Raw genomic sequence first — 22712 nt, 5'->3', positions numbered from 1 at the left:
AGACTGTGACATTGATAACGAGGCAGTGACCTGGGAAAGGTCGTGAGCTGGACATCGAGGTCATGACATTGACAACAAGGATGTGACATGCACAAGGTCATGACCCAATCATCAAGGTCATGCCCCAGGCTGGGAAGCCCTTAAAATGTTTGAATGTCTCTGGGGGTCTTGCCGGTCCCCAGGGGGTCCCTGGGGGTGGACACACAAGCAGTTACAGACTCGGGTACCACCCAGCAGGCCCACCCCCAGCCTCCCCCGCTCACCTGCAGAATCTCATCTCCCTCCTGGATGCCCTGCCCATCTGCCGGGCTGCCCGCCTGCACCCCGGACACGAAGATGCCCACGTCATTGCCTCCGGCGAGCCGCAGCCCAATGTTTGCGCCCTTGAGGAAGCGGACCACCCGCGAGGCGGGGCTGTACCTGAGCAGTGAGGCAGAGACAGTCGGCATCAGGCCGAGGATGGGAGAGCCCCACCCCCATGCTGGTGCGAGAAGGCAGGTGATGGGAAGCAGGAGGCAGCCCGGGTGTGCGGGTTCTCAGCTGGGGGGCTCTGTCCTGGAGCACATACCCATGGTCCTCCACGCTCTGACCACTAGGCACGCTGTGCATGTCACAGCTCCTTTGCCTCGGGGAGTCTGAAAGGGAACAGCCAGTTTTTCCCGAGCACACTGATTGGTCCAGCCGCCAAACCTTTGCTGGGGGGTGTCCCTGCCCCTTGGAAGGCAGCCCCCAGCCCCGCGCTTCTTCCCAGGGAACTGTCCCTGGCCTCTTAGGTCTGTGCCCGCCTTCCCCACTCTGCTCGGTAGAGCCTCATTGGCTGCGATCAGAAAAATCAGAGGAGGGGTGCTCAGAGTCACCACCCTCTGCTCACCTGGTTCTGACGCAGTCCTAGAATCCACTGAACCTTCCTGCCGAAGCTGGGGGCTCTCCCTGGTGGGGAACAGATTTGGGGTGAGGTGGGGGTAGGGGGATGTTGAGCAGCAATTTTTAGAAGAATTTTGATTTATTGGCACTCAGGTTCTAATCCTGGTCCTGCCCCTCTGCAGCTGTGTGACCTCCGGCCCTCTGCTTCCCCTCTCTGAGCCCGTTTCCTCCTCCGAGCCCTGGGATGGCTGAGTCAAGTCAAAGCCTCAAAATGACATGAGCCTGTGACAAACAGTCATGTTTACTGTTTTAATATTAGTGAAAAGTTATAGAAGGTGCTCTTGACCCAATGTCTGTGTCCCCCCAAATTCATATGCTGAAGTCCTAACCCCCAGTGGGATGGTCTTAGGAGGCGGGCCTTTGGAAGTGACCAGGTTTAAATGAGGTCATGAGGGTGGGGCCCCCATGACGGGATTAGTGTCCTTATAAAAGACACCAGAGATCACTCTCTCCACCGTGGGAACACACAGCAGGAAGGAGGCCGTCCATGGGCCAGGAAGAAGCGTTCACTAGGAACCGGCCATGCCAGCACCCTGGCCATGGACTTCCGGCTTCCTGCCTATGGTGTTTTGTTAACAGCCTGAGCAGACTAACACACAGTTAAACCACAGGACGGAAAGAAAGTTCCCTGAAAAATCAACCCACTGTTAGCACAGAAGAGTTACTTTCCAGATCTTTCAGATGCTTTCAAAGAAACGGTGAGGAAATATATACTTCTGAAAGAAAATCAAGATCAGGCCATATGTTGGCATTTCCGACATACAGCCTGTGAAGCCCCAGTGCTGAGTGACTGGGGGTGGGGAAAGACACTTGAGAATGATGTACCCCCAGCCCAGGTCTCACGGGGCAGGTTCAAAGAGTACAGGGTCTGCATCGGAAAAACACATCAAGTTACTTGGAGCCGTCTGTCCACAGATCCTTCTGTGTGCCCATGGAATCCCTGGGAAGATCACACAAGAGTCCCCCAAACCCTTTGAGATGCTGCCCTGTGTCACTCTGCAATCCGGTTCATTCACCATACACAATGCCAAGTGCGTTTTCCCAAGGCCTTTTCAATATACTCTCGGAGACATCCTGTTTCATGGCTGTCTAATATTCCCAAGCAAGGATTATATTATAACGATCGTAACAAAGAGCATTCACTACGGGCCAAGCACACACACACCATCTCTTTGTGTCACCGCTAGTTAGTGCCCTAATTAGTGGTGGAGTAAGATCTGGGGCCTTGGCGTGGGCCCTCCTCTGGCCTCTAAAATGGACCACAATGACCCCCACCTCCTGGTCCTCCCGCTAACAGCCATGTGAGGGAGCTTAGAAGGGGATCATCCACTCCCAAAAGCCCACAGCCCTACACTACGTCTTGACTGTAACCTCATGAGACCATGAACCAGAACCACCCAGCTAAGCTGTCCCCAATTCCTGACTCTCAGCAACAGTGAGGTAATACATGTTTACCATTGTCTCAAGCGGCCAGGTTTGGGGGTCATTTGTTATGCGGCTGTAGATAACAGATACAACTCCCTACTTCACAGGGAACTGCAGGCTTAAATGAGGTGCCTGTTACCTAATCCCCAAGTGTTGTGCAATCATGTTTTTTAAGGCGTTGAATTGTGTACCCTCAAAATTCACCTGTTGTAGTCCTAACCCCCAGGATCTCAGAATGGGACCTCATTTGGGAACAGGGTCATCACGATGTGATTAGTGAACTTGAGGTCAGACTGGGGTGGGGGCGGTGGCTAATCCAGTCTGACTGGTGTCCTTATAAAAAGGGGACATCTGGACACAGAGACACATACATGGGGGAAGATGATGTGAAGACACACAGCGGGGAGACGGCCACCTGGAAGCCAAGGAATGCCGGAGGCTACCAGAAGCTAGGAGAAAGGCCTGGAACAGATTTCCCCCTAAGAGCCTTGAGAGGCAGTGTGGCCCTGACACCGTGACTTGAGTCTTCAGTCTCCAGGGCTTTGAGACCATAAATTTCTGTGGTTCTAAGCCGACCAGTTTGTGGCACTTGGTTACTGCAGCCCCAGGAGACTAACAAAGTAACTGCCACTCTGTCCCTTTTATAAACATCATCATAACGAATAAGCATCCTCTAATCCCTGCACAGAGCTGTGGCTATTTCACTTCCAAGAGAACTCTCTAAAAGCCTTGCTCGGTGACAGGGCTTATGCATTTTGAAGTCTTCTAGGGCTTGTTGTAAAATTCTGTTATCCCTTCTTCTTTAAGTCCGTCCATATCTGGTTCTCCCAGGACCGGGAACCCTGAGCCACAATAAGGAGGCAAGAAGGACTGTGTGTGGAAGGAGAGGCCTCTTCCAGGCAGGCCGCCATGACTGCACCCTCAAGGCTACCCCATGTTGGAAAAGATAGGCCCATGTTCCCATCCCACTTGGCCATTCTAGTCGATGAGGTTACATACATGGGGGAGCTGGTTCGGCTGGCGTCCGGACTCCGCTGCCCATGCTGGGGTGGCGGTGGTACATGGGATGGTGGCGCCTGAGACAGTTCTGACCCGAGGTCTGAGATGTCTGCGGGGGAAAGCGTGTCTCAGCCATGGGCACGCCTTCCAGGCTGCCATTTCACAGAGGGGCACATCAGGCCCCTCTAAGCAAAGGGGCCCAGACCAGAGTCAGGCTCAGCTGAGGGCCTCCAGCCCTAACTTGCTGTGTGGCCTTGGGCAAGTTTCTGTCCCTCTCTGAGCCTCTCAGGGCCAGGCTTCCCAACTCCTGCTTGGTCCTGCCTGGCACAGCCTGCCTCCCTGGCCCTCCATTTGAACCTCCCAGGGCTGGCCTTTTGGCCCCTCACCCTCCAGAAGGGAGCTGTCGCTGTCGCTGACGGCTGGAGGGATATTCACCAGGAACTGGCCTCGGTCCCTGAGCACCAGCAGAGTCAGTTTCCCTTCCGACTTCTCGATCAGTTGCCGTGTGTCACTCAGTGACAGATTCTCACTGGACACCCCGTTGATCTAAAAGGGATCAGGAAGGAGGAAGCAAGTTCATGAGAGATAGGGGATACTAGAAACAGATACCTTGGTGAGGGGGACTAGAAACACACAACCCTCAGGGGTTACTAAAAACAGACATTCTCAACAGAAAATGATAGAATTGCATTCCTGCTGTGAGAGGAGACTATGCCAATAACTGACCTCCAGAAGATTTCTAGAAACAGACAATTTTCTAAGAGGGGTGGGGGGGCTCTAGGGAAAAATTAAAAATGGATTGACTCTCATTTCCCCAGAGGGGGAAATTTCTCAGGAGACACTGGGAACAGATATTAGAAACAACTCTAATTGGGGGAGAGGGAGTAAATATGTGGATACCAGAAACAGACAATTTCTGGGAGGTCTGGAAACAGACATCTAGAAGTTGATTAGAAACATACAATTCCTAGGAGGGATTTAGTGTCATCTCCGCTCACCAGGAATCCATTGCTAACATTTTCTCTTGGGAATGTCTGTTTTCAGTAACCCTTCTAGCCCCCAGCCCCACCTCCAAGCTCTGTTTCAAGTGTCAGCCCCAAACTACTAGAAACAGACAATTCTTCAGGGTCACTAGAAACAGATTACTCTGAGGAAGCTCTAGAAACAATCAACCAGAAATGATTTGTATATCAAACACTAGGAATCACTAGAAACAGATTTTCAGGGGAGGAGTCTAGAAGGAAACCAAGCTCTTAAGGCAGAGCTGCTCCTCAAAGCCTGGTCTCTGGACCATTAGCATCCAGGCACCTAAGGCAGGCCCGTGAATCAGTGCTGTAGCCAGCACGTCATGTGATTCTGGGGATACTAGAAACAGACAACCCAAAGGGGGTGCTAGAAACCGACATTTGGCAATGGATTTGCAGCAGATGCGGGGAAGGGGGGAAAATCCTGCGTAGCCATCTCCAACCTTTGTGAAACAGGCCACAATGCAGGAGGCAAGTGGTTCAGAACCAGCTTTGCTGACTGTGCCATATGCCTTGGTAACACTGTTACCCTCTGGCCCCGGTCTCCCTGCCCCCTGACAGGAAGAAGGGGCTCACCTGTAGGATGAGGTCTCCTTCCTGGAGCCTGCTGTTCTGGGCAGCCAGGCCCGATTCTGTGATGTGCTTGATGAAGATCTGACTGCCCAGTTTGACCCCGAAATCTGTGGGTGGAAGAGGAGGAAAACTGAGGCAGGGCCTGGGTTCTGGGCTGCCAGGGGCTCTCAGACCTCAGCCTTCTCGCCTGCCCTCAACCATCCCACCTTCCAGGCTGCTGTCGTGCAGGGAGGGGGCAGGCTTCAGCCTGCTGCCCCTTTCCAGCGGGCACTCTCCCCCTGAAGGTGCCTGTCGGCGGGTGACAAAGCAGACCTGGTCACCTGTAGTTGGGGGAGGTGGAACACACAAGCACCCGGTGATGCTGAGCGCTGGGAAGAGAGAAAGCTGGGAGACTTCCCTGGTGGTGCAGTGGTTAAGAATCTACCTGCCAATGCAGGGGACACAAGTTCGAACCCTGGTCTGGGAAGATCCCACATGCTGCGGGGCAACTAAGCCCGTGTGCCACAACTACTGAGCCTGCGCTCTAGAGCCCGCGAGCCACAACTACTGAAGCCCACGCACCTAGAGCCTGTGCTCTGCAACAAGAGAAGCCACTGCAATGAGAAGCCCGTGCACCACACGGAAGAGTAGCCCCTACTCGCCTCAACTAGAGAAAGCCCACGCGCAGCAATGAAGACCCAACGCAGCCAAAAATAAATAAATAAAATTTTTAAATAAATAAATAAATAATTAAAAAATAAAAAGTATTAAAAGAAAAAAAGAGAGAGAGCGTAAGCCAGGGGTGGGGAGAGTGGCCACGGAGGGGCAGTTTGGGGACAGGTGTTGGGGGATGGCCTCTCTCAGGGGGTGACGTCTGAGCTGGGTCTTGGATGAAGCAAGGGAGCAAACCCTGCAGGAGTCTTGGGAAGGTCATTTCAGGTGGTGGGAACAGCCCGTGCAAAGGCCCTGGGGCAGGGATTCTGATATCATTGCGCAGCAGTCAGCAGCAGGCACCTGAGAAGGAGCAGAGCCCAGGTTGTCCCTTCCCAACACCCTGATGACATCACCAAAACGGCTTAGGGGTCACAACCCCAATACTCAGTGACATCACGATGAGCGTTTTCAGGATTATTAAAATTACAGTGTGGGGTAGATATCCCAGTGTCATTTGTCACATCATGACCAAAATTCCAAGGTCACAATACTGCCATTGACTCAAGACAGGAATGAGAGATCACGTCCCTACTGTTCTATACCTACTAATCCCTCGACAGTCTACTGATGTCATGATGTGTGAGTTTCCCGTTGCTGTACCAAACCGCCACAAACGTAATGGCTATAATAGAACACGAATTTATCGAATAGTCTGAAATGGGCCTCACGGGGCTGAATCCAGGCGTGGGCAGGGCTGGTCCTTCCGGAGGCTCCAGGGCAGCATCGGTTCCTGCCTTTTCCAGCTTCTAGAGGCGCCGCATCCCTGGCTCGCGGCCCCTCCTGCATCCTCACAGCCAGCAGCGCAGCATCTCCCGTCTCTCTCTGCCTCTGACCCTGCCGCCTCCCTCTTATAAGGACCCTGTGATGACACTAGGAGCCCTGGGGGAATCCAGGGTCACCCCCATCTCAGGCGCCTTAATTTAACCCCACCTGCAAAGTCCCCTCTGCCCTATGAGGTGACACATCCGCAGGTCCTGGGACCGGGATGTGGGTATCTTTGGAGGCCATTATTCTGCTGACCACACACCACATGTGATCAGATTTTGGGGCAGCAGTGCTGCCTGTTCCCGGGGATGCCAAGCCCCACTGCCGACAACGTGGCCCCCACGCTCACCGTCGCTGTCTCTCCTCCGCACCAGCACGGACTTCACGGGCCGCATGCGCATGTCCTGCCGCGGCAGCCGCTTGAAGCCAGACACCAGGGCCAGCCCGTTGGCCTCGGAGCCGCCGCTCGGGCTCCTGCGCCCATGGCTGCTGGCCTCGCTCCGGCGACCTGTCCTTGGCCGGCGGGAGCGCTCGCCCCAGGAGTGGCCAGAGCCGCTGGACGTGTCACCCTCATAGCCCTGGCCGTGGTCAGCCTCGTCCAGGCGCCGCGGCCCATCTTCCTCATCTGAGTCCTGGTGTCCCAGGCCAGAGGTGGCCTTGGTGGCGGGCAGCTGGACTTTCCGGGGACGCTTCACTGTCTGTTAGGGCAGGCAGAAATGGTCGGGGTGGCAGGGGGCAGCTCAAGGCTTTGCCCCATCCCATGGCGGACCCTGGGGGACTCTGATCTCTCTGGGCCTTAACATCCAAGCTGTGAATGGAAACAAGATTCCACTTGCTTGGGGAAGCTTATACTCATACTGCCCATGGGCAACAAGACCAGGAGAAGTGGGGTCAGCCAGGGGCTGCCTCTCCCACCGAGCCCCCACTCACAATGTTGGCCACTTTTGTGCAGGTCTTGAGTATCTGAATGGCGAAGGTGGAGGTGACACTCTCCATGGAGACCCCATTCACCATGACGATGTGGTCCCCTGTCCTGAGGGAGGAGGCCGGATCTCAGGGAGGAGACATCACCCAGAAGCCTCTCTCCCCAGGCCTGCCCTGAGGGCCCCTGGAAGGTACCCCCATGTGTACAAAGCCTGCTTCTGATTTACTGGTGTCCCCAGACTCATGAAGACATTTATCCTTCTGGGCCTCAGTTTCCTCATCTGTAAAATGGGGCTGATCGCAGAACCCACATAGTGAAATGCAATCATCGAACATAAGCTGCAATTACACCTGGTGTCCCTGTACCCCCTCACTTCTTTCTCTCGGGCCCTCTCTTCCTGCTTTTCTCCCCTTCTCTCCCTGTCCGTTTTGTACTCTCTCTCTCTGAAGCTGGTCGCTGATTCTGAGCTGAGCCATATCACCCGTCAGCCTCTTGGGTCCCAGAACCATTTTCCCAACATAACTCCCAGGAGCCTTCTATCCCCAAGAGCTCAGGACACTGGGTCTCTCTCCCTCCAGCCAAAAAGAGGTTTCCAGGATATTTGCTCTGGGAGCATCCTGGGGCCACTATGACCCCCAGAACTCATCAGAGGACCAGTGCCTTGAGGAGAGTGGGGGCTAGTCACTGTCTGTCCTTCTGCCAGCCCCAAGCCCTGTACTGACAGAGCTGGAAGGCGCCAGGCACTTTCCAGCCTCCTGGTTTGGGCCCACACAGTTCCCTCCTCTTGATGTGTCCCCCCCACCCCCACCCCCGCCGGAACCCAGCTGCCTTGACACTCACTGTAGCCGGCCCTCAGCTGGTCCTCCGGGCACCACATCGGACACAACCACTGATCCACCGGGCCGGTCTCGGCCACCAGATATTGCAATGCCGAAGCCTCGGCGGGGGTCCTGAGGGGGGGATGAGAGACAGAACGTGATTTTGCTTCTCACTGGGACAAAGGCTGTCCTGCAGGAACCAACCCACCATTCCCATCAGCACCCACGCGGAGGGAGGGAGGCCTCACCTTGCTGATCGTGACTGTGTGCTGTTCCCAGATGGTCAGCTCCTCCATGTCCAGCACCTGGTGGGAGGTGACAGGGAAGGTGGACATGAGGTCTATCAGAGCAATCAGGGCTCCCCATACCTGGATGGGTGTGGAGCCTGGCTCTGACACTCTCATGGCCCAAGCCTGTGAGTTAGTTGCTACCTCTCCTGAGATCTCAGTTTTCTCATCTGCAAAATGGACTTAAATCAGTGGTTCTCAATCCAGGACCATTCTACCCCCTCTCCCAGAGGGCACTGGGTGGTATCTGGGGACATCTGTGGTTGTTATGATTGGGGGGTGCTCCTGGCATCGAGGGGGTGGGGGCCAGGGGTGCTGCTCAAACCCCTACATGTAGTGCACAGTCAGACCCCACCACAAACAATGACCCATCTCCAAATGTTAATAGTGCCATACTGTGGTGGGAGCAGAGGAAATGTTAGTCCTTGTCACTGTCCCTCTGGAAGGTCTGGCTCAGTCCCTGTGGTGGTGGTGGTGGGGATCTAGCAAGGCCTGCAGACACAAGGGTCTCACTCTGCTCCAGACACTCAGGGCTCCTCGATGTTCCTCCCACACACCAAGCCCGGTCCTGCCCCAGGACCTTTGCACGAGCCATCTCCTCTGCTTGGATCTCTCTTCCCCCAGATCTGCACCTGGCCCGCTCCCTCACCTCCTTCTCCCAACCACCCTGTCTGGAACTGGAATGCTTGCCATCCCACAACAGACCAGTTTATCCTCCTTTCCCTGATTCCTCGTTCACAGAACTTGTGATCCCTTGACACTCTCTAGGTTTTTAAAATCTGGTCACTGCCCTTCTGCCTCTAGAATATTGGCTTCAGAGGTCAGAGATTTTTATCTGCCTCATTCAAAGCTGATCCTGAGTGCCTGGATCATAGGAGAGATTCTAACTATCTAAGAAATGAATGAATGAATGAAGTGCTTCCTTTGCGCCAAGCACTTCACAGGTAAGATCTCACTTAATCTGCTCACTAAGGGGCATTCTATGATGCCCCGTCACAGAAGAGGAAAGCCAGGCACAGAGAGGGGAAGTCACTTGCCAAGACAACAGAGCAGTTGAGGGTGGGGCTGGAGGGTGGGGCTGTGGGGCGTGAATTCTGTTATTTTCAAGCCCAAGGTACAGATGAGATCACAGGCTCGGGGAGTAGAGGTCACTCAGCCGGGAGATGCTGGCAGAAGCGGGGGATGTGGAACCCTCCGGGAAGCCAGCCCCCACCCATCCCTTACCTTCCGCGGGGCTGTCCCACTACCTGGGGCCTTGTAGAAATGATGCTCCCTCCCTCCCCAGCCTGGTTGCCCAGCTCAGCACTGCAAGGGCGGGGGACTCCCTGTGAGCCCTCCGCTGGTGTGATGTGTTCTGGTGCCTTTTCTTAGAGGTTCCCGGGAGAGCAGCATTCCAAGCTCCCCCGAGGTAGGAAGGGGGCAGAGAAGAGGGAAACAAAGACAAGGGCAGGGCCTCACGGACACCCCTGGGAGCCAGGTCTGCTCTCTCAACTGAGCCTCAAATTCTGCAGTCTGCCCTTTGCTGGCTGTGGTGGTGCCTCTCCCAGCCTCATCTTCCCCATCTGTGAAATGGGTACCTCCCTCACCCCCACCGCCCCGTCTTTCAGCGCTGAGGTGTGGGAAGCGGGCGTGGAGTCATGCACGAATAGCAGAAGGAGCCTCTAGGAGAGATGACAGTGCTGTTGTGAGAAGTAATAATAATGACCTTCTTCCTCTGCATAATACTACTAAGCAACACTATTCCGTGCGCTGCCAGTGAGCGCATTGCATGTACCCATTCATTTACTCCTGAGTGACCTCAGAAATGGCACTTCTCCTATTCCTGCCTTCCTGCCTTACAGGGAAGGAAAGGGAAGCTCAGAGAGGTTCAGTAACTTGCTGGAGCTCACACAGCGCGCCGCAAACCTTGGCAGCCCATCCCATACCTTTAAACTTAACCACCAGGCTACAGTATCCTTCTGTTTTTTTTTTTTTCTTTCTGAACTTATTTTTCAGAACAGAATCTTTTCACTTGCTCTGATTTTATGCTTAGTGTCATTAAACGGCCTCCCAGAATTTTGATTTCTTGGCCTTATTTTAAGAAACAGCCCACAGGGAGTCAGGGCCCCTAAGGGGGCAGGCACAGGTGGCTGGGGCTTGTCCCAGCTTGTGTAGGTTTGCCTCCATGGATACTGCAGGACTCTCCATGACCCATGGGGTCACGCCTAACGCCACATCCCACCTCAACTTAGTTCCAAACATTTCCCTGGCAGTGCCCTGTGCCTGGTTACCCTCCCAGGATGCACACAGCTGCCCCGGACACTCAGGTCTCAGCTCAAACGCAACCTCCCCAGGGGACCCTACTAGACTAGCCAATCTTCCCTGGCACCCTACCACCCCTCCCTACTTAATTTATGAGGTTTTATTCATGATATCCAAAACCATCTTAAATTATCCTGTTTAATCATCAGTTAGTGAGTTTCTGGTCTTTCCTCTTGGTCTGTGAAGGTTGGGCAGGGCTGTCTCTCTGGGTACGTTGGTGATGGGCCCTCCAATCAGCTCCTTTCCAGGCTTTTGCACATGCTGCGCTCCCTGGCAAACTCTTATTCATCCTTCACAGCCCCAGTGCCATTGTCTCTTCCTCCAGGAAATGAGTCCTCAAAGCCCTCCGCCCCCCCCCCCACATTTTACGTCTCTGATTACTGGGGCCTGGGATGTCCCAGTCCACCTGTCTCCCCTACATCCCTCTAGTCAGGGGACTCCTAGTGGGCAGGGCTGGGGGCCCTGGGACCCCAGCATTGTCCCCACAAGGCCAGGCACGCGGGAGTTTGAGGAATGCGTGAATGGTGGAATAAAAGGCTGATTCCGCCAGGAACTCAACCAGGTACGTCCTGAGTTCCTAGCCTCCTCAGCCCCTCCTCCGTCGAGGTGCGCTCCGAGGGGGCGGGGCCCGGGCCTTCGTCCTCGCCCCCTGCCACGCGCGGGACAGAAACACCGGAGAGGAGACGCCTCCAGAGGGACAGGTCTTACCAAGGCACACCGCCCCGGGCACTTGGCTACCAGGCTGCTGTCCGCTCTCCCCCTCCCCACTCCAACCTCTGGGAACAACGGCGGGGGTGGGGAGGGGGAGGGGAAGGGGGGGTCACAAATACTCGAGCTGGGGACTGGATTCTGGGAGCGGTTCCTTGCTGCCGGGAAGGAGGCGGCGGGAACCAGAACTGCCCGGCCCTAGAGCCTCGGGCGGTCCGGCCCGGGGCGAGCCAGGTAAACAGCCTAGGCCTGTTTACCCCTCTGGGGCCCGACCTGAGACCCAGCGGGGTGGGTGTGACAAAGTCGATTCAAGTTTCAGCCCTGGAGAGCGAAGTCCCCCAAGACAGAGCCACAGGGATTCCCTCTCGCAGCCCCGGTCGGCTTGCTCGGTGCAAAACGGGGCTCTCGACGCCCATGTCTACCAGGTCGCCCAAGTGAACGGCTCTGTATACAGTAGGCACCCAATAAATGGGGATCCCCTCGTCCGCAGCCTAGCCGCATTCGCCAAAGCCGCTCCCGCCCACATATGAAGTCCCTGCCCACGGTTCCGCCCTTAGTGCTCAAGCTTAACTCCGCTGATCTCCCGGGAAACCGGGCACCTACTACGTGCCAGGCGCTTTGCAACACACTTTTGTCCTGGAATCCTTCCTACACCCTTCTATAAAGTGACCACCGTCCACTTTATAGATGAGGTTCGGAGACGTATGGATTCAGCGGCCCAAAGTTACGGAGAAAAAAATGGGATTTGAACTCAGGTCTACCTGCGAAGGCAGACCCAGGACAGAGGAAGCTCCCGGAGGCCGCTCTGGAGGCCAGTGGGCGCGGACGCCTCTGCCCGTGCAGCCTCGGGCTAGCCACCACATTCCTCTGGGCCTCAGTTTCCCCATCTGTTACCTAGGCAGAGGGTGATCTGGGGTCCTGGATCCAGGTCCCAGCCCTGACCCCAGCTCGGTCCCCTCTCCCTCCCGCCCTCGGCGGGCTACTCGCCTGGAATCTCACCGCCATAGTCCACCCGGGGGCCGTCCAGTGCCTCTGCCCCAGGGGGTCCTAGAAACAATGGGCCCCCACCCTGGCGTGAGGGAGGAGGCTGGGGAGGGTCGCGGCGAAGCAGGTCCCCGGCTCTCGCCCTCCTCCAGCCCGCTCCGCCGCTGGGGCTGCACCTGCACCTCTTCCTCCTCCGTGGCCCCTACCGGCTCCGCCCCCGCCCCGACACGCCTTCGGGACGCCGCCGAGGCAGCCTTCGTCCCCCTTCCCCTCCCAGCACAGGATCCAGGCCCAGGGTGGGAATTCCAGGCCGGGTTTTCCGCCCAGCTGAGCACTAGCCAGCGGCGGGGCTGGAAACCAGCCAGGCAAGGCTGCAAGGAAGACCCGGAAGGGATTACAGCCGCGTTCGGAACGGAGCCTGCGCTTCGGAAAGTTTAACATCCGAGAAAAACTCTACATGTTGAAATTCAGTAGGGAGATCTCTTGGATTAGGAGCTAGTCAAGGGTCAGAGACCTCAGGAGCATAGGGCTGGTCTTTCTCGGGTCACCCCCATCTTCGGGAGGTTTACCCTATTTTAGAGAGAGAAAACGGAGGCCCAGGGAGGCCAGGGGCATGGACTCTCTGAAGGCGCACAGCGGCCGCCTCTGGGCCTGCCCCGAATCCAGTGGTACCCGCCTGTCTTCACACCTAGCACCTGGCTGGGTCCCCAGCTGGGGAGGGCGGGGCGGCGAGGGCGGAGGAAATTCTTTAGGTTCCTCTGAGTTAAGGTCAGGCTTCTTTCTCCTCACCCAGCCTCACCCTCAGGAGCCATCTAGGAACTACAGGACGAGAGCAGGAAACCCTCTACCTGGGGGTGAGGGAGGGAGGAAGTCACCTGGATGGGTGGAGCCACCATCGGCCCCACCCACACATTCCTTTGTGCTTAAAAAAAATAGACCTTGAGGCCCAGCTGTTCCTGTGCCCCATCTCAGGCCAAGGTTGAAGGGGCAAATCTGGGCATAGACACCACTTCCCAGCCTCATCCAGTCAAGACTGGGCAGAGAGGAACTCCAGACTGTGGGAAGGGGGGAGGCAGAGGGGAAAATGGAGGATCAGGGAAGTGTTCCTGGAGGAGGGGGTATTGCCACTAGGGTTTTTAGCGTTGGATAAGAGTTTGCCAAGTGTACAAGACAGAGAATATAATCAAAACCTTTGAGGCCCCCAAAGTTGATTTCTCACCACTCCCCACTGCAGTTATCCCCCAAAACCTAGTCTGGAGACCCCAGTTAGCCAGAATCAACCCCTCAAGAGTCCCCAAAGGCCCCCAAGGCAATAAATATTTGCAGAAGCCCCCTTCTAAGGACCTGCTTGGAACCTCATGGCTAAAGGGGAAAGCTCAGTCTTTCCCGACATGACCTTGGGTCACCAGCAGGTGGCACACAACATGATTTTAGGTAGAAGAAAGTCAAATATTTTCTAAATAGATGTGTATTTGCTTTACTGACTCATAGGACAAAACATAAATAGGTTCCCCACTGCCACGTGCATGCAGGGGTTCGTGGCTGCGATTACTGGGGAGGACTGGGGAGGAGTTGCTGATTGGATGTAGGTCTGGCAAAATAAGCTGGCTCATGCTTATAGAGTGTTTGCTTTGCTCCAGCCACTGTTACACGGATATCCACGTGACCATTTTGCAGCTGAGAAAACTGAGGCCAGATGGGTCGAGTGGCAAGCCCAACTAGGAGAGCTGGATTTGGCCCTGGACTTGGCTCTCTTTGACCCCACACCGCTCAGTCTATACCCGTGCTTCTCACTGTAGCGTAATTTGCCCCCCATCCCCCAGCCTGACACCCCAGGGAACGGTTGGGCCCCAAAAGCCAATAGTGCTGAGGTAGAGAAACCCCACTTTAAACCCCTCTAAGAAGGGGGTCAACCACCACAAGACACATGGTCTTCCTCCAGCCACCTCACATATTCATGCCCTGCTCAGGAACACTCACTGGGACTTCCCTGGTGTCACAGTGGTTAAGAATCCTCCTGCTAATGCAGGGGACATGGGTTTGATCCCTGGACCAGGAAGATCCCACATGCCTCGGAGCAACTAAGCCCGAGTGCCACAACTACTGAGCCTGCGCTCTAGAGCCAGGGAGCCACAACTACTGAAGCCTGCGTGCTTCAACTACTGAAGCCTGCACGCCTAGAGCACGTGCTCCACAGCAAGAGAAGCCCCCGTTCACTGCAACTAGAGAAAGCCCCCGGGCAGCAACGAAGACCCAACGCGGCCAAAAATAAGTAAATAAATAAATTTCAAAAAAAGAACACTCAGTGTCTCCCTAGTACCCATCGGATGACGCTGTGCTCAAATGCAGGGCTTTGGAGAAGGGTGCGTCCACTGCTGCCTCAGAGGCCAGAAGCGGTGTCATTCATGCATTCATTTTCCCACCTATTCAGTCATTCACTCAACAAAAATATTGCAAGCCCCTGCTATGCACCAAGTACAGAAAGGAGGAGTGATGGGGGACGGAATTCCCGTCTGAAATTGCAGTGCCAACTACAACCAGGAGGGAGCAGTGTGCGCATGGCCGGAAGGGGTGGGGGAAGGGAGGATTCAGAGAAACCTGTGGGATGATCCTCCTCTGCCCCCTCTGAGCACCTACAGGGAAACTGAGGCCCAAAGGGGGTAGGGACTGGGTTGAGGTCTCCCAGTGTGGGTCGTGGCCTCCAGGAGGGGTGGGAGCCTGGGGGGTTCATTCACGCTGGGAGCTTGGGGTCTTCCTGGGGTAGGCTGCTTTGCGGGGCTGCAGGCGGCTGAGGTCTTATCTGTGGCCTAACAGGTCTGACCAGAGCCCAAGAATGAAGCAGCTCTGCAGCCTGGCTGGGCGCTGGCTCATTCACTCGAGGATTACTGATCGCCTACTGTGTATACCCAGCACTGATGCAGACCCAGTCCCTGCCCTAAAGGAAGCCAAGGATCCTCCGGGGAGATAGACAATAATCAGATCATCACGTAACAGAAATAACAAGTCCGACCTAGATTTCTGAGAGCATAGGTACAGAGGCACAACCTGGGCTGGGGGCTCTGGGAGGGCTTCTCTGAGGAGGTGGTACTGAGATTAATAGGAGTGACCTAAGTGAGAGGTATCTGGGCAGAAGTAACAGCTAGACCTGAAGGAGGTAAGGGAGGCGCCATGGGAGAGCTGGTGCAAAGGTCCTGGGGCAGGACCATGCCTGGCGTGTAGGAGGAACAACGAGGAGGCCCGTGTGTCTGGAGCAGAGTGAGCGAGGGGGAGAGAGGGAGGAGGGGAGGGCAGGGAGGGGACGGGGCAGGTCGTGCAGGTCCCTGTGGGCTGCCGGGAGGACTTGGGTTTTTACCTCCAGGGAGGCCGGACCCTGGAGGGCTGTGGGCAGAGGAGGGGTGGGGCCTGACTCGGTGCTCACAGGTGCACTCTGGTGGCCACTGTCGAGAGGACAGACTGGGGGCTGTAGGCGGGAGCTGGGGGAGCAGAGACTCCAAACCCAGAGGCCCTGAAAAAAAAAATGTTTTAAATAAACATTTTATTTTGAGGACTTCCCTGGCGGTCCAGTGGTTAGGACTCTGAACTTCCACTGCAGGGGGCCCAGGTTCAATTCGTGGTCGGGGAACTTAGATCCCACAAGCCACACAGCGTGGCCAAAAAACAAAAGAAACATTTTATTTTGGACTAGTTTTAAATTGACAGATAAGTGGTAGACATAATTTAGAGAGTCCGCCTATGTTTCTCACACAGTTTCTCTCAACATTAACGTCTTACGTGACCACCACGGTATATTTGCCAAAACTAAGAAGCCACACCCTCGCTATTAACTAAACATCCTCACTATAAACTAAACTCCACGCTGTATTCAGGTTTTACTAGTGTGAAATCTGCGCCAGGAGCCCATCCAGTATCCCACAGTGTGTTCACGTCTGTGTGATCACGTCTTCTCGGGCTCCGCTCCCCCGGTTCCCTGACCTTTTCCGTCTGGAGGAGACGGGTCAGGGATTTTCTACGATGCCCCTCGTTTGGGGTTTGTCTGATGCCTTCCTCATGCCTGGACTGGAGTTATGGGTTCAGCCAGAGGGCGCAGGAGGAAGGGCAGTTTCTGGGTGGGGTGGGCTTGCTGATGAGCACAGCACTGAGGAATGGCCCAGCGGTAGGCACCATGCGGGTCCCGGGGCACCTTAGGGCGAGTACTTTGATGTTGGAGGGAGGGGAAAGCGAGGAGGGGGGAAGACCCTTCTGGGGGCGGCTGGAGGGGGCTCACAGAGGGTGTCACCCACCCCCCCACCCCCTAGGTGGGAGGAAGCCCTAGAAGGAAGCTCCACGGCAGGGGGCAGAGCAGTGCCTGGTGAGAATCCCAGCCCCTCTGCTTCCTGCCTCAGTTTCCTCATCTGTATAATGGGACCTAGTTCTGACTCTGAGCGCTACGATCACGAAGGTTCACAAATTAAAGCAGCTGGCACGTAGCAGGTGCACAGAAAGGTTTGCCTGGGTGCCTTGAAGTTCCTCCACTCAGGTCAGAAGGAGGGAGACAAGCCCCCACTGGGAAAAAATGAAAGGGAGTTATGGTGTTCTTCAGAGCTGGATGGGGACCGCCTGCAAAATTGTCTATTTCGAGCTTCCATCGTTGTATGCAATGGCTGGGGGAAGAACCCAGGCCCCTGACACCTTCCTCACCATCCCTGGTTTCAGTCTGGCCTCTGCACCTGTACCCACACCAGCTCCCCCCACCACACCCCATGAAAGGTCCCCTGAGACCCCACCCTTACCTGCCTTGAGGCTGGGCCTGCCACAGCGGGAATCTGTCCTGCTAAAGCACACAGCACTGGTCTTTCTATTCTGTTCAGAATCTTAGGTGGTTCCCCATGAGCTATTAATTCATTTATGGAGTGCCAACTGCATACCAGGCACTGTTCTGGGAGCCTAGGTCACTGGAGAGGTAGAGCTCACAGACCAGCATGGAGAGCAGACATTCAACAAATAAGTCAGGACTTTCCTGGCGGTCCAGTGGTTAAGACTCCACGCTTCCACGGCAGGGGGCGTGGGTTCCATTCCTGGTCAGGGAATAAGATCCCAAAACCAAAACGTAAACAGTCTCAGCAATGGGCGCGTAGTTAACAAGCTGTGGTCTTAGCTCAAGAACACTCCATAGCTCCCTAGCATTCGGTCAAGGATATTTATTGAGCATCTGATCAATGCCAGGCTCTGGGTATCCTCTTTAGTTATCCGTGCTTCTTATGGTCTTCGAACTATTTTACAACTCTGTAAATGATAAGAAACTGGTGGTATCTCAAAGGATTCTTGTCCATAGAAATACAAATGAATTTTGTCCCGTGGAGACCACTGATTATTTCCCTGTGGCTATTGACCACCTTTACAACTATTTGTAAATTCATTTCAGCATTGATTGCCTGTGTGTGTGTTCTTTCTTAATATTCTCTCCTTTTTAAAAAAATGTATTTATTTATTTTTCGCTGCGTTGGGTCCTCGTTGCTGAGCGTGGGCTTTCTCTAGTTGCGGCGAGCGGGGGTTACTCTTTGTTGCGGTGTGAGGGCTTCTCATTGCGGTGGCTTCTCTTGCTGCGGAGCACGGGCTCTAGGCGCGCGTGCTTCAGTAGTTGTGGCACTTGGGCTCAGTAGTTGTGGCGCACGGGCTTAGTTGCTCCGCGGCATTTGGGATCTTCTCGGGCCAGGGACCAGAGCTCGAACCTGTGTCCCCTGCATTGGCAAGCGGATTCTTAACTGCTGCGCCACCAGGGAAGTCCCAATATTCTCTCCTTTAAACAATCTGTAAAATCTTGCTGGTTCTCATATTAATTAATGAGTTAAGTAAACTCATAAAGCACCTGTTTGTTTTATATTGGTATAGAGTCATGCTTTACATTTTTGAAAAAAAAAAAAGATCCCTTAACTCCATTACACCTAAAGCCTTCACTCTAGCATCCAAGGCTCCTCCCTGAGGAGATTCCCAACTACTCCATCTTACCTGTTACCATCTTCAAGTCCCAGAGCATTCTTTCCACTTTTCTTCCTAATCAACCTGAACTCTGTCTTTCGTAGTCAGCAAAAGCTGTTGGTTCTCCCCAAATCTGTCCAGAATCCGCCCACTTCTCCTCACTTCTGAGCCCCCACCTGGTCCACCGCATCCTCTCCCACCTGGACCAGCTCAGTCCCCTCCATCCAGGTCCCTGGTTACGCCCTCATCGCCCACAGTCTGTCCTCCCCGAAGCAGCCACCAGAGGGCGCCTGTGAGCACCTGAGTCAGGCCCCTCTGCCCACAGCCCTCCAGACTGCACGACCTGCCCCGTCCCCTCCCTGCCCTCGCCTCCTCCCTCTCTCCCCCGCACTCACTCTGCTCCAGACACACAGGCCTCTTAGCGGTTCCTCCAGCTCGCCAGGCATGGTACTGCCCCAGGGCCTTTGCACGGGCTGTGTGCTCTGCCTGCAATGCCCCTCCCCCAGCTACTCACTTCTTTCAAGTCTTTGTTCAGATGTCGCCTTCTCAATGAATTCTCCCCTAATCTTTCTACTTAAGACTGTAAAACACCCCCCTGCCTGTTTTACTCCTATCCCTGTACGTCTTTCACTTTTTTTTTTCCTGTAAGGCTGACCATCCTCTAACCCAGGATACAATTTAGGATACAATTTACTTCCTTATTGTGTCTCTTGTTTCTTGCCTGCCTTCCTCCACCAAACCACAAGCCCCACAAGAGCAGGGATCTTTGTTTCTCTTGATCACCCCTGAATCCTCAAGCCCCAGAACAGCACTCGGCACACAGTAGGTGCTTCATAAATGCAGGTTCATTCCCTGGGCACCCCCGCCCCCCCCAGTCATGTTGCCCACTAACCTCAGCCCATTCCAAAGGGTGTCAGGCTCCACCCTGAGCAAACACAGCTCCCCTGGCGCCAGGCCAGACCTGAGGTGGAAGAACAGGAACCCAGACTCCCGAGGTGGACTTTCCCCAGAACTGGGGCCACACAGAAGCCCTGAGCCGGGGAGGCAGGACTCTTACAGGTGCTGAAACTGGGGTATTGGCTGGGGGCATACGCAGCCCCCAGACCTCCCCACTCTCTGCAATTTGACTCCTATCAGGCTGACAGCCCTACTTTACTCTGCAGCCCAGGGCAAGTGGCTACCCCTCTCTGAGCCCGGGTTCAACCTCCGCAAAACAGGAAGGCGATGGGACATTGCCACTGGCTTGGCATTCTGAGTTCTGATTTGGGGTGGGACAGTTTACCTTGACCCCTGCATGACTGGGAATCTATTACTTGCTCTATCATATGCTGTTCTCAGCAGCCCTGCGACGTGGTGACTCATTATACCCAGTTTACAGAGTGGAAAACTGAAGCCAGCTCTATTTGACTCCATGGGTCTTTCTCTCCAAACCCAGGCAGGGTGGGATCTGACAGTCGAGATGTCCCCCCTCCCAACCCCACAGAACCCAGATCTTAAGCAGCTCTGCTTCCCGGGAGTGACCCCAAATGCCAGGCCGGCTCTATACCCTGCAACTGGGACGCTCATGCCTCCGGAGGCCCAGAGGGCCCTCTTGGGCTCAGACAAAGAGCCTTGAGGCCTTGAGGTGCAATCAGACACTTGGCTGGCTGGGAAGTTCTCTTTGTCCTGCACTTTTTGGGAGCAAATGACCCAGAAAAAGCTCTTGCCACTGGATCCCTGTCTTCTCCTGGGTCTAAGCTTCCTTTGCCCGGAGACCATCCTGGCTCCTTGCCCGCAGTCAGCTCTGCAGACTGTTGTGACAACCATCCGTCTGCCCCTTCCTGCGCTTCTCCGCTGGGAGATTTCACCCAGAGAAGAAATCAAGATAAGCAAGATAAACCTCCCCAGAACCCCCCGTTCCTCCCGCTCCAGCACCTGGAGAGGGGACGGAGATGAGATGCAATTGTCTGAAAACTTGGGGGCCTCTTAAGAAGTACCAGGAGGCCCAGATACCAAGCAGGTGCCAGGCTGCCTCACCTGCCATCTCCCCGCCAGCCTCCCCTCCTCAGTTTGGGGGATCAGAGGCCAGTCTGCGCCCCCTCAGCCCCCCTGCAACAGCCGGGGCCAACAATGACCCTCTGAAGTCTGTGGCTATGGCATCCTGGGCAGGCTGCCAGGGGCAGTAACTGCCGGCCAGATAATCCCTTAGAAACTATGTCAAATGCCCACACAGCAGTGTCAGTTTCCTGCTTTCCGGGGAGCCTGGTGGTGGTGGGGGGGAGGTGACAGGGGGCCCAGGACCCCACAGTGGGGAACCCAGTCTGGACAGTTGCTTCGGGATGGTGGGCAGATCGGGGTGGGGGACTCACCTGTCTAGGAGGCTGGGTGGCCTCTGGGCAGGCGACAGGAGCTAGGGCCTGGGCTTCCGCCTGGCATCAGGGGCGGGGAGGGGACCCGAGGCTTGAGCTCTGGTCTTCCCACCTGTTTGCCCAACTTTGCCTCCCTGTGGTGGCCACAGGCTAGCCGGTCCCGTGCCAGGTGGAACCAGCAGGGCGACAGGCGCAAGCAAACCAGCGAGAGTGAGAGAGACCTGGTTGGGTGTGTGGCTCTGTTGCAAGGTGCTCTCACGTGGGAGCAGCTGACCTTAACCCCTGCCGGCCCAGAGGCCAGGGACGCCCAGTCCCGCCCTGCTTGCACTGGCCACCGCTGAGCCCTTGGCATCAGCAAGGGACTGGCTCATGTGGCAGGTCCTTGGGAGACATTTGTGGAAAAATTCAAGGATGAATGAATGAATGGCGCATTCCTGCCCCCCCATCCCCTCACTGCTCCCCTTGCCTTCCAGCTGGCACAGCATCCCACCGCTTGTGGCAGGGCTGCTCCTTCCATCCCCACAGATCTGAGCTCAAATTCTGCTTCTGTGCCACCAAGTGACCGGCCGGATTCCTACACTGAGAATTTTCTATCACTTCCCAGCTGGGCAGCTTTGGGCAAGTCACCGGCCCCCCAGTTTCCTTACCTAAAAAAATGGGAACAACGGGGACGTCCCTGGCGGTCCGGTGGTTAAGACTCCTCGCTTCCAGTATTGGGGTCACAGGTTCGATCCCTGGTTGGGGAACTAAGATTCCACATGCTGTGCGGCGTGGCCCAAAAAATATATGAAAATAATAATAATAACAAAATGAAAACTAAAATAAAATTTAAAAACGGGAACAACACTGGCGTCTGCTCCTAGGGTTGTTTCCTACAGTAAAGTGAATGAATGTCTGTCCAGAAAGTGCTGAGAACTCTGCTGGGCACACAGTAGAGTTGCACCTTCCAGCTGCGACCCACAGGTGGCTGGTCTGAATGAATGACATGCAGGTAAAATACACATCGGATTTGGAAGAGCAGCTGTGCAGAAAAGCATGTAAAATAGCTCATTGGTTTTACCTATCGATTCCCTGTAGAAATGATAATAGTTTTGAATGTATTGCGTTCAATGAAATATAGTGTTACAAGTTATCTCGCCTGCTTTTGGTTTTTTAATTTTTTCAAATGTGGTTGCTAGAAAATTTTAAATGACATTTAAAAAGTTAAACTGAAATGGGCTTGCCTTGTAGTTCTAGCAGAAAACACTGGAATAGGAGCTTAATACGTATTAGCTGTGGAGCCTTTTGCAGTCACATTCTGTTGCCATTGTATCACATCTGTATTAGTTTCAAAGTATTTGTTAGCAGCTGAAACGCCTTGTGTCTTGTTTGCTTGTTTATTTGTCTTCTAGATGTCTCTCTCTCTCTCTTTTTTTTTGGCCACGCCATGCAGCTTGTGGGATTTTATTTTATTTTATTTATTTATTTATTTTGCAGTATGTGGGCCTTTCACTGTTGTGGCCTCTCCCGTTGCGGAGCGCAGGCTCCAGACGCGCAGGCTCCAGACGCGCAGGCTCAGCGGCCATGGCTCACGGGCCCAGCCGCTCTGCGGCATATAGGATCTTCCCAGACTGGGGCACGAACCCGCGTCCCCTGCATCGGCAGCCGGACTCTCAACCACTGCGCCACCAGGGAAGCCCAGCTTGTGGGATTTTAGTTCCCAACCAGGGATCGGGCCCTCGGCAGTGAGAACGTGGAGTCCTAACCACGGGATCACCAGGGAATTCCCTAGATGTCTCTTCACTGAGGTCGGGGATTTGGTCCTGCTTATTCGTGTATCCTCCTGGCCTAGAACAGTGTCTGGTATACAGTAGGTGCCCAATAAATATTTGTGGAATGAATTAATGGAATATGGGGAGGGGGTGGAAGACTCATAAAGTCCCTCTTACCTGCAGGACCCAGTGCTGACAGCAATAGCCACGAGGGGGCGCCCGAAACCAGGC

At 54.9% G+C, this 22712-nt stretch overlaps 1 protein-coding gene across 1 annotated transcript in view; it reads right to left on the bottom strand.

Annotated features, from left to right (window-relative positions):
* The window catches only part of TJP3 (tight junction protein 3), a 29403-nt gene extending 8503 nt beyond the window's left edge, over positions 1 to 20900 (bottom strand). The window contains exons 1-11 of the mRNA XM_082652118.1: positions 20731 to 20900; positions 8396 to 8452; positions 8170 to 8279; positions 7335 to 7437; positions 6754 to 7102; positions 4950 to 5053; positions 3735 to 3894; positions 3349 to 3457; positions 872 to 930; positions 569 to 635; positions 264 to 420 (exon numbers count right to left, since the gene is read on the bottom strand). Of these exons, the coding sequence (XP_082508244.1) occupies positions 264 to 420; positions 569 to 635; positions 872 to 930; positions 3349 to 3457; positions 3735 to 3894; positions 4950 to 5053; positions 6754 to 7102; positions 7335 to 7437; positions 8170 to 8279; positions 8396 to 8443 (1266 nt within the window). The 5' untranslated portion in view covers positions 8444 to 8452; positions 20731 to 20900. The remainder of the gene's footprint in view (positions 1 to 263; positions 421 to 568; positions 636 to 871; positions 931 to 3348; positions 3458 to 3734; positions 3895 to 4949; positions 5054 to 6753; positions 7103 to 7334; positions 7438 to 8169; positions 8280 to 8395; positions 8453 to 20730) is intronic.
* Between the last annotated feature and the right edge of the window lie 1812 nt (positions 20901 to 22712).

Source organism: Grampus griseus, assembly GCF_964374135.1.
Source record: "Grampus griseus genome assembly, chromosome: 3".
In the NCBI taxonomy this organism is placed as follows: domain Eukaryota; kingdom Metazoa; phylum Chordata; class Mammalia; order Artiodactyla; family Delphinidae; genus Grampus; species Grampus griseus.
The sequence above is the reverse complement of the archived record's forward strand: the minus strand, read 5'-3'. Positions and strand labels throughout refer to the sequence as shown.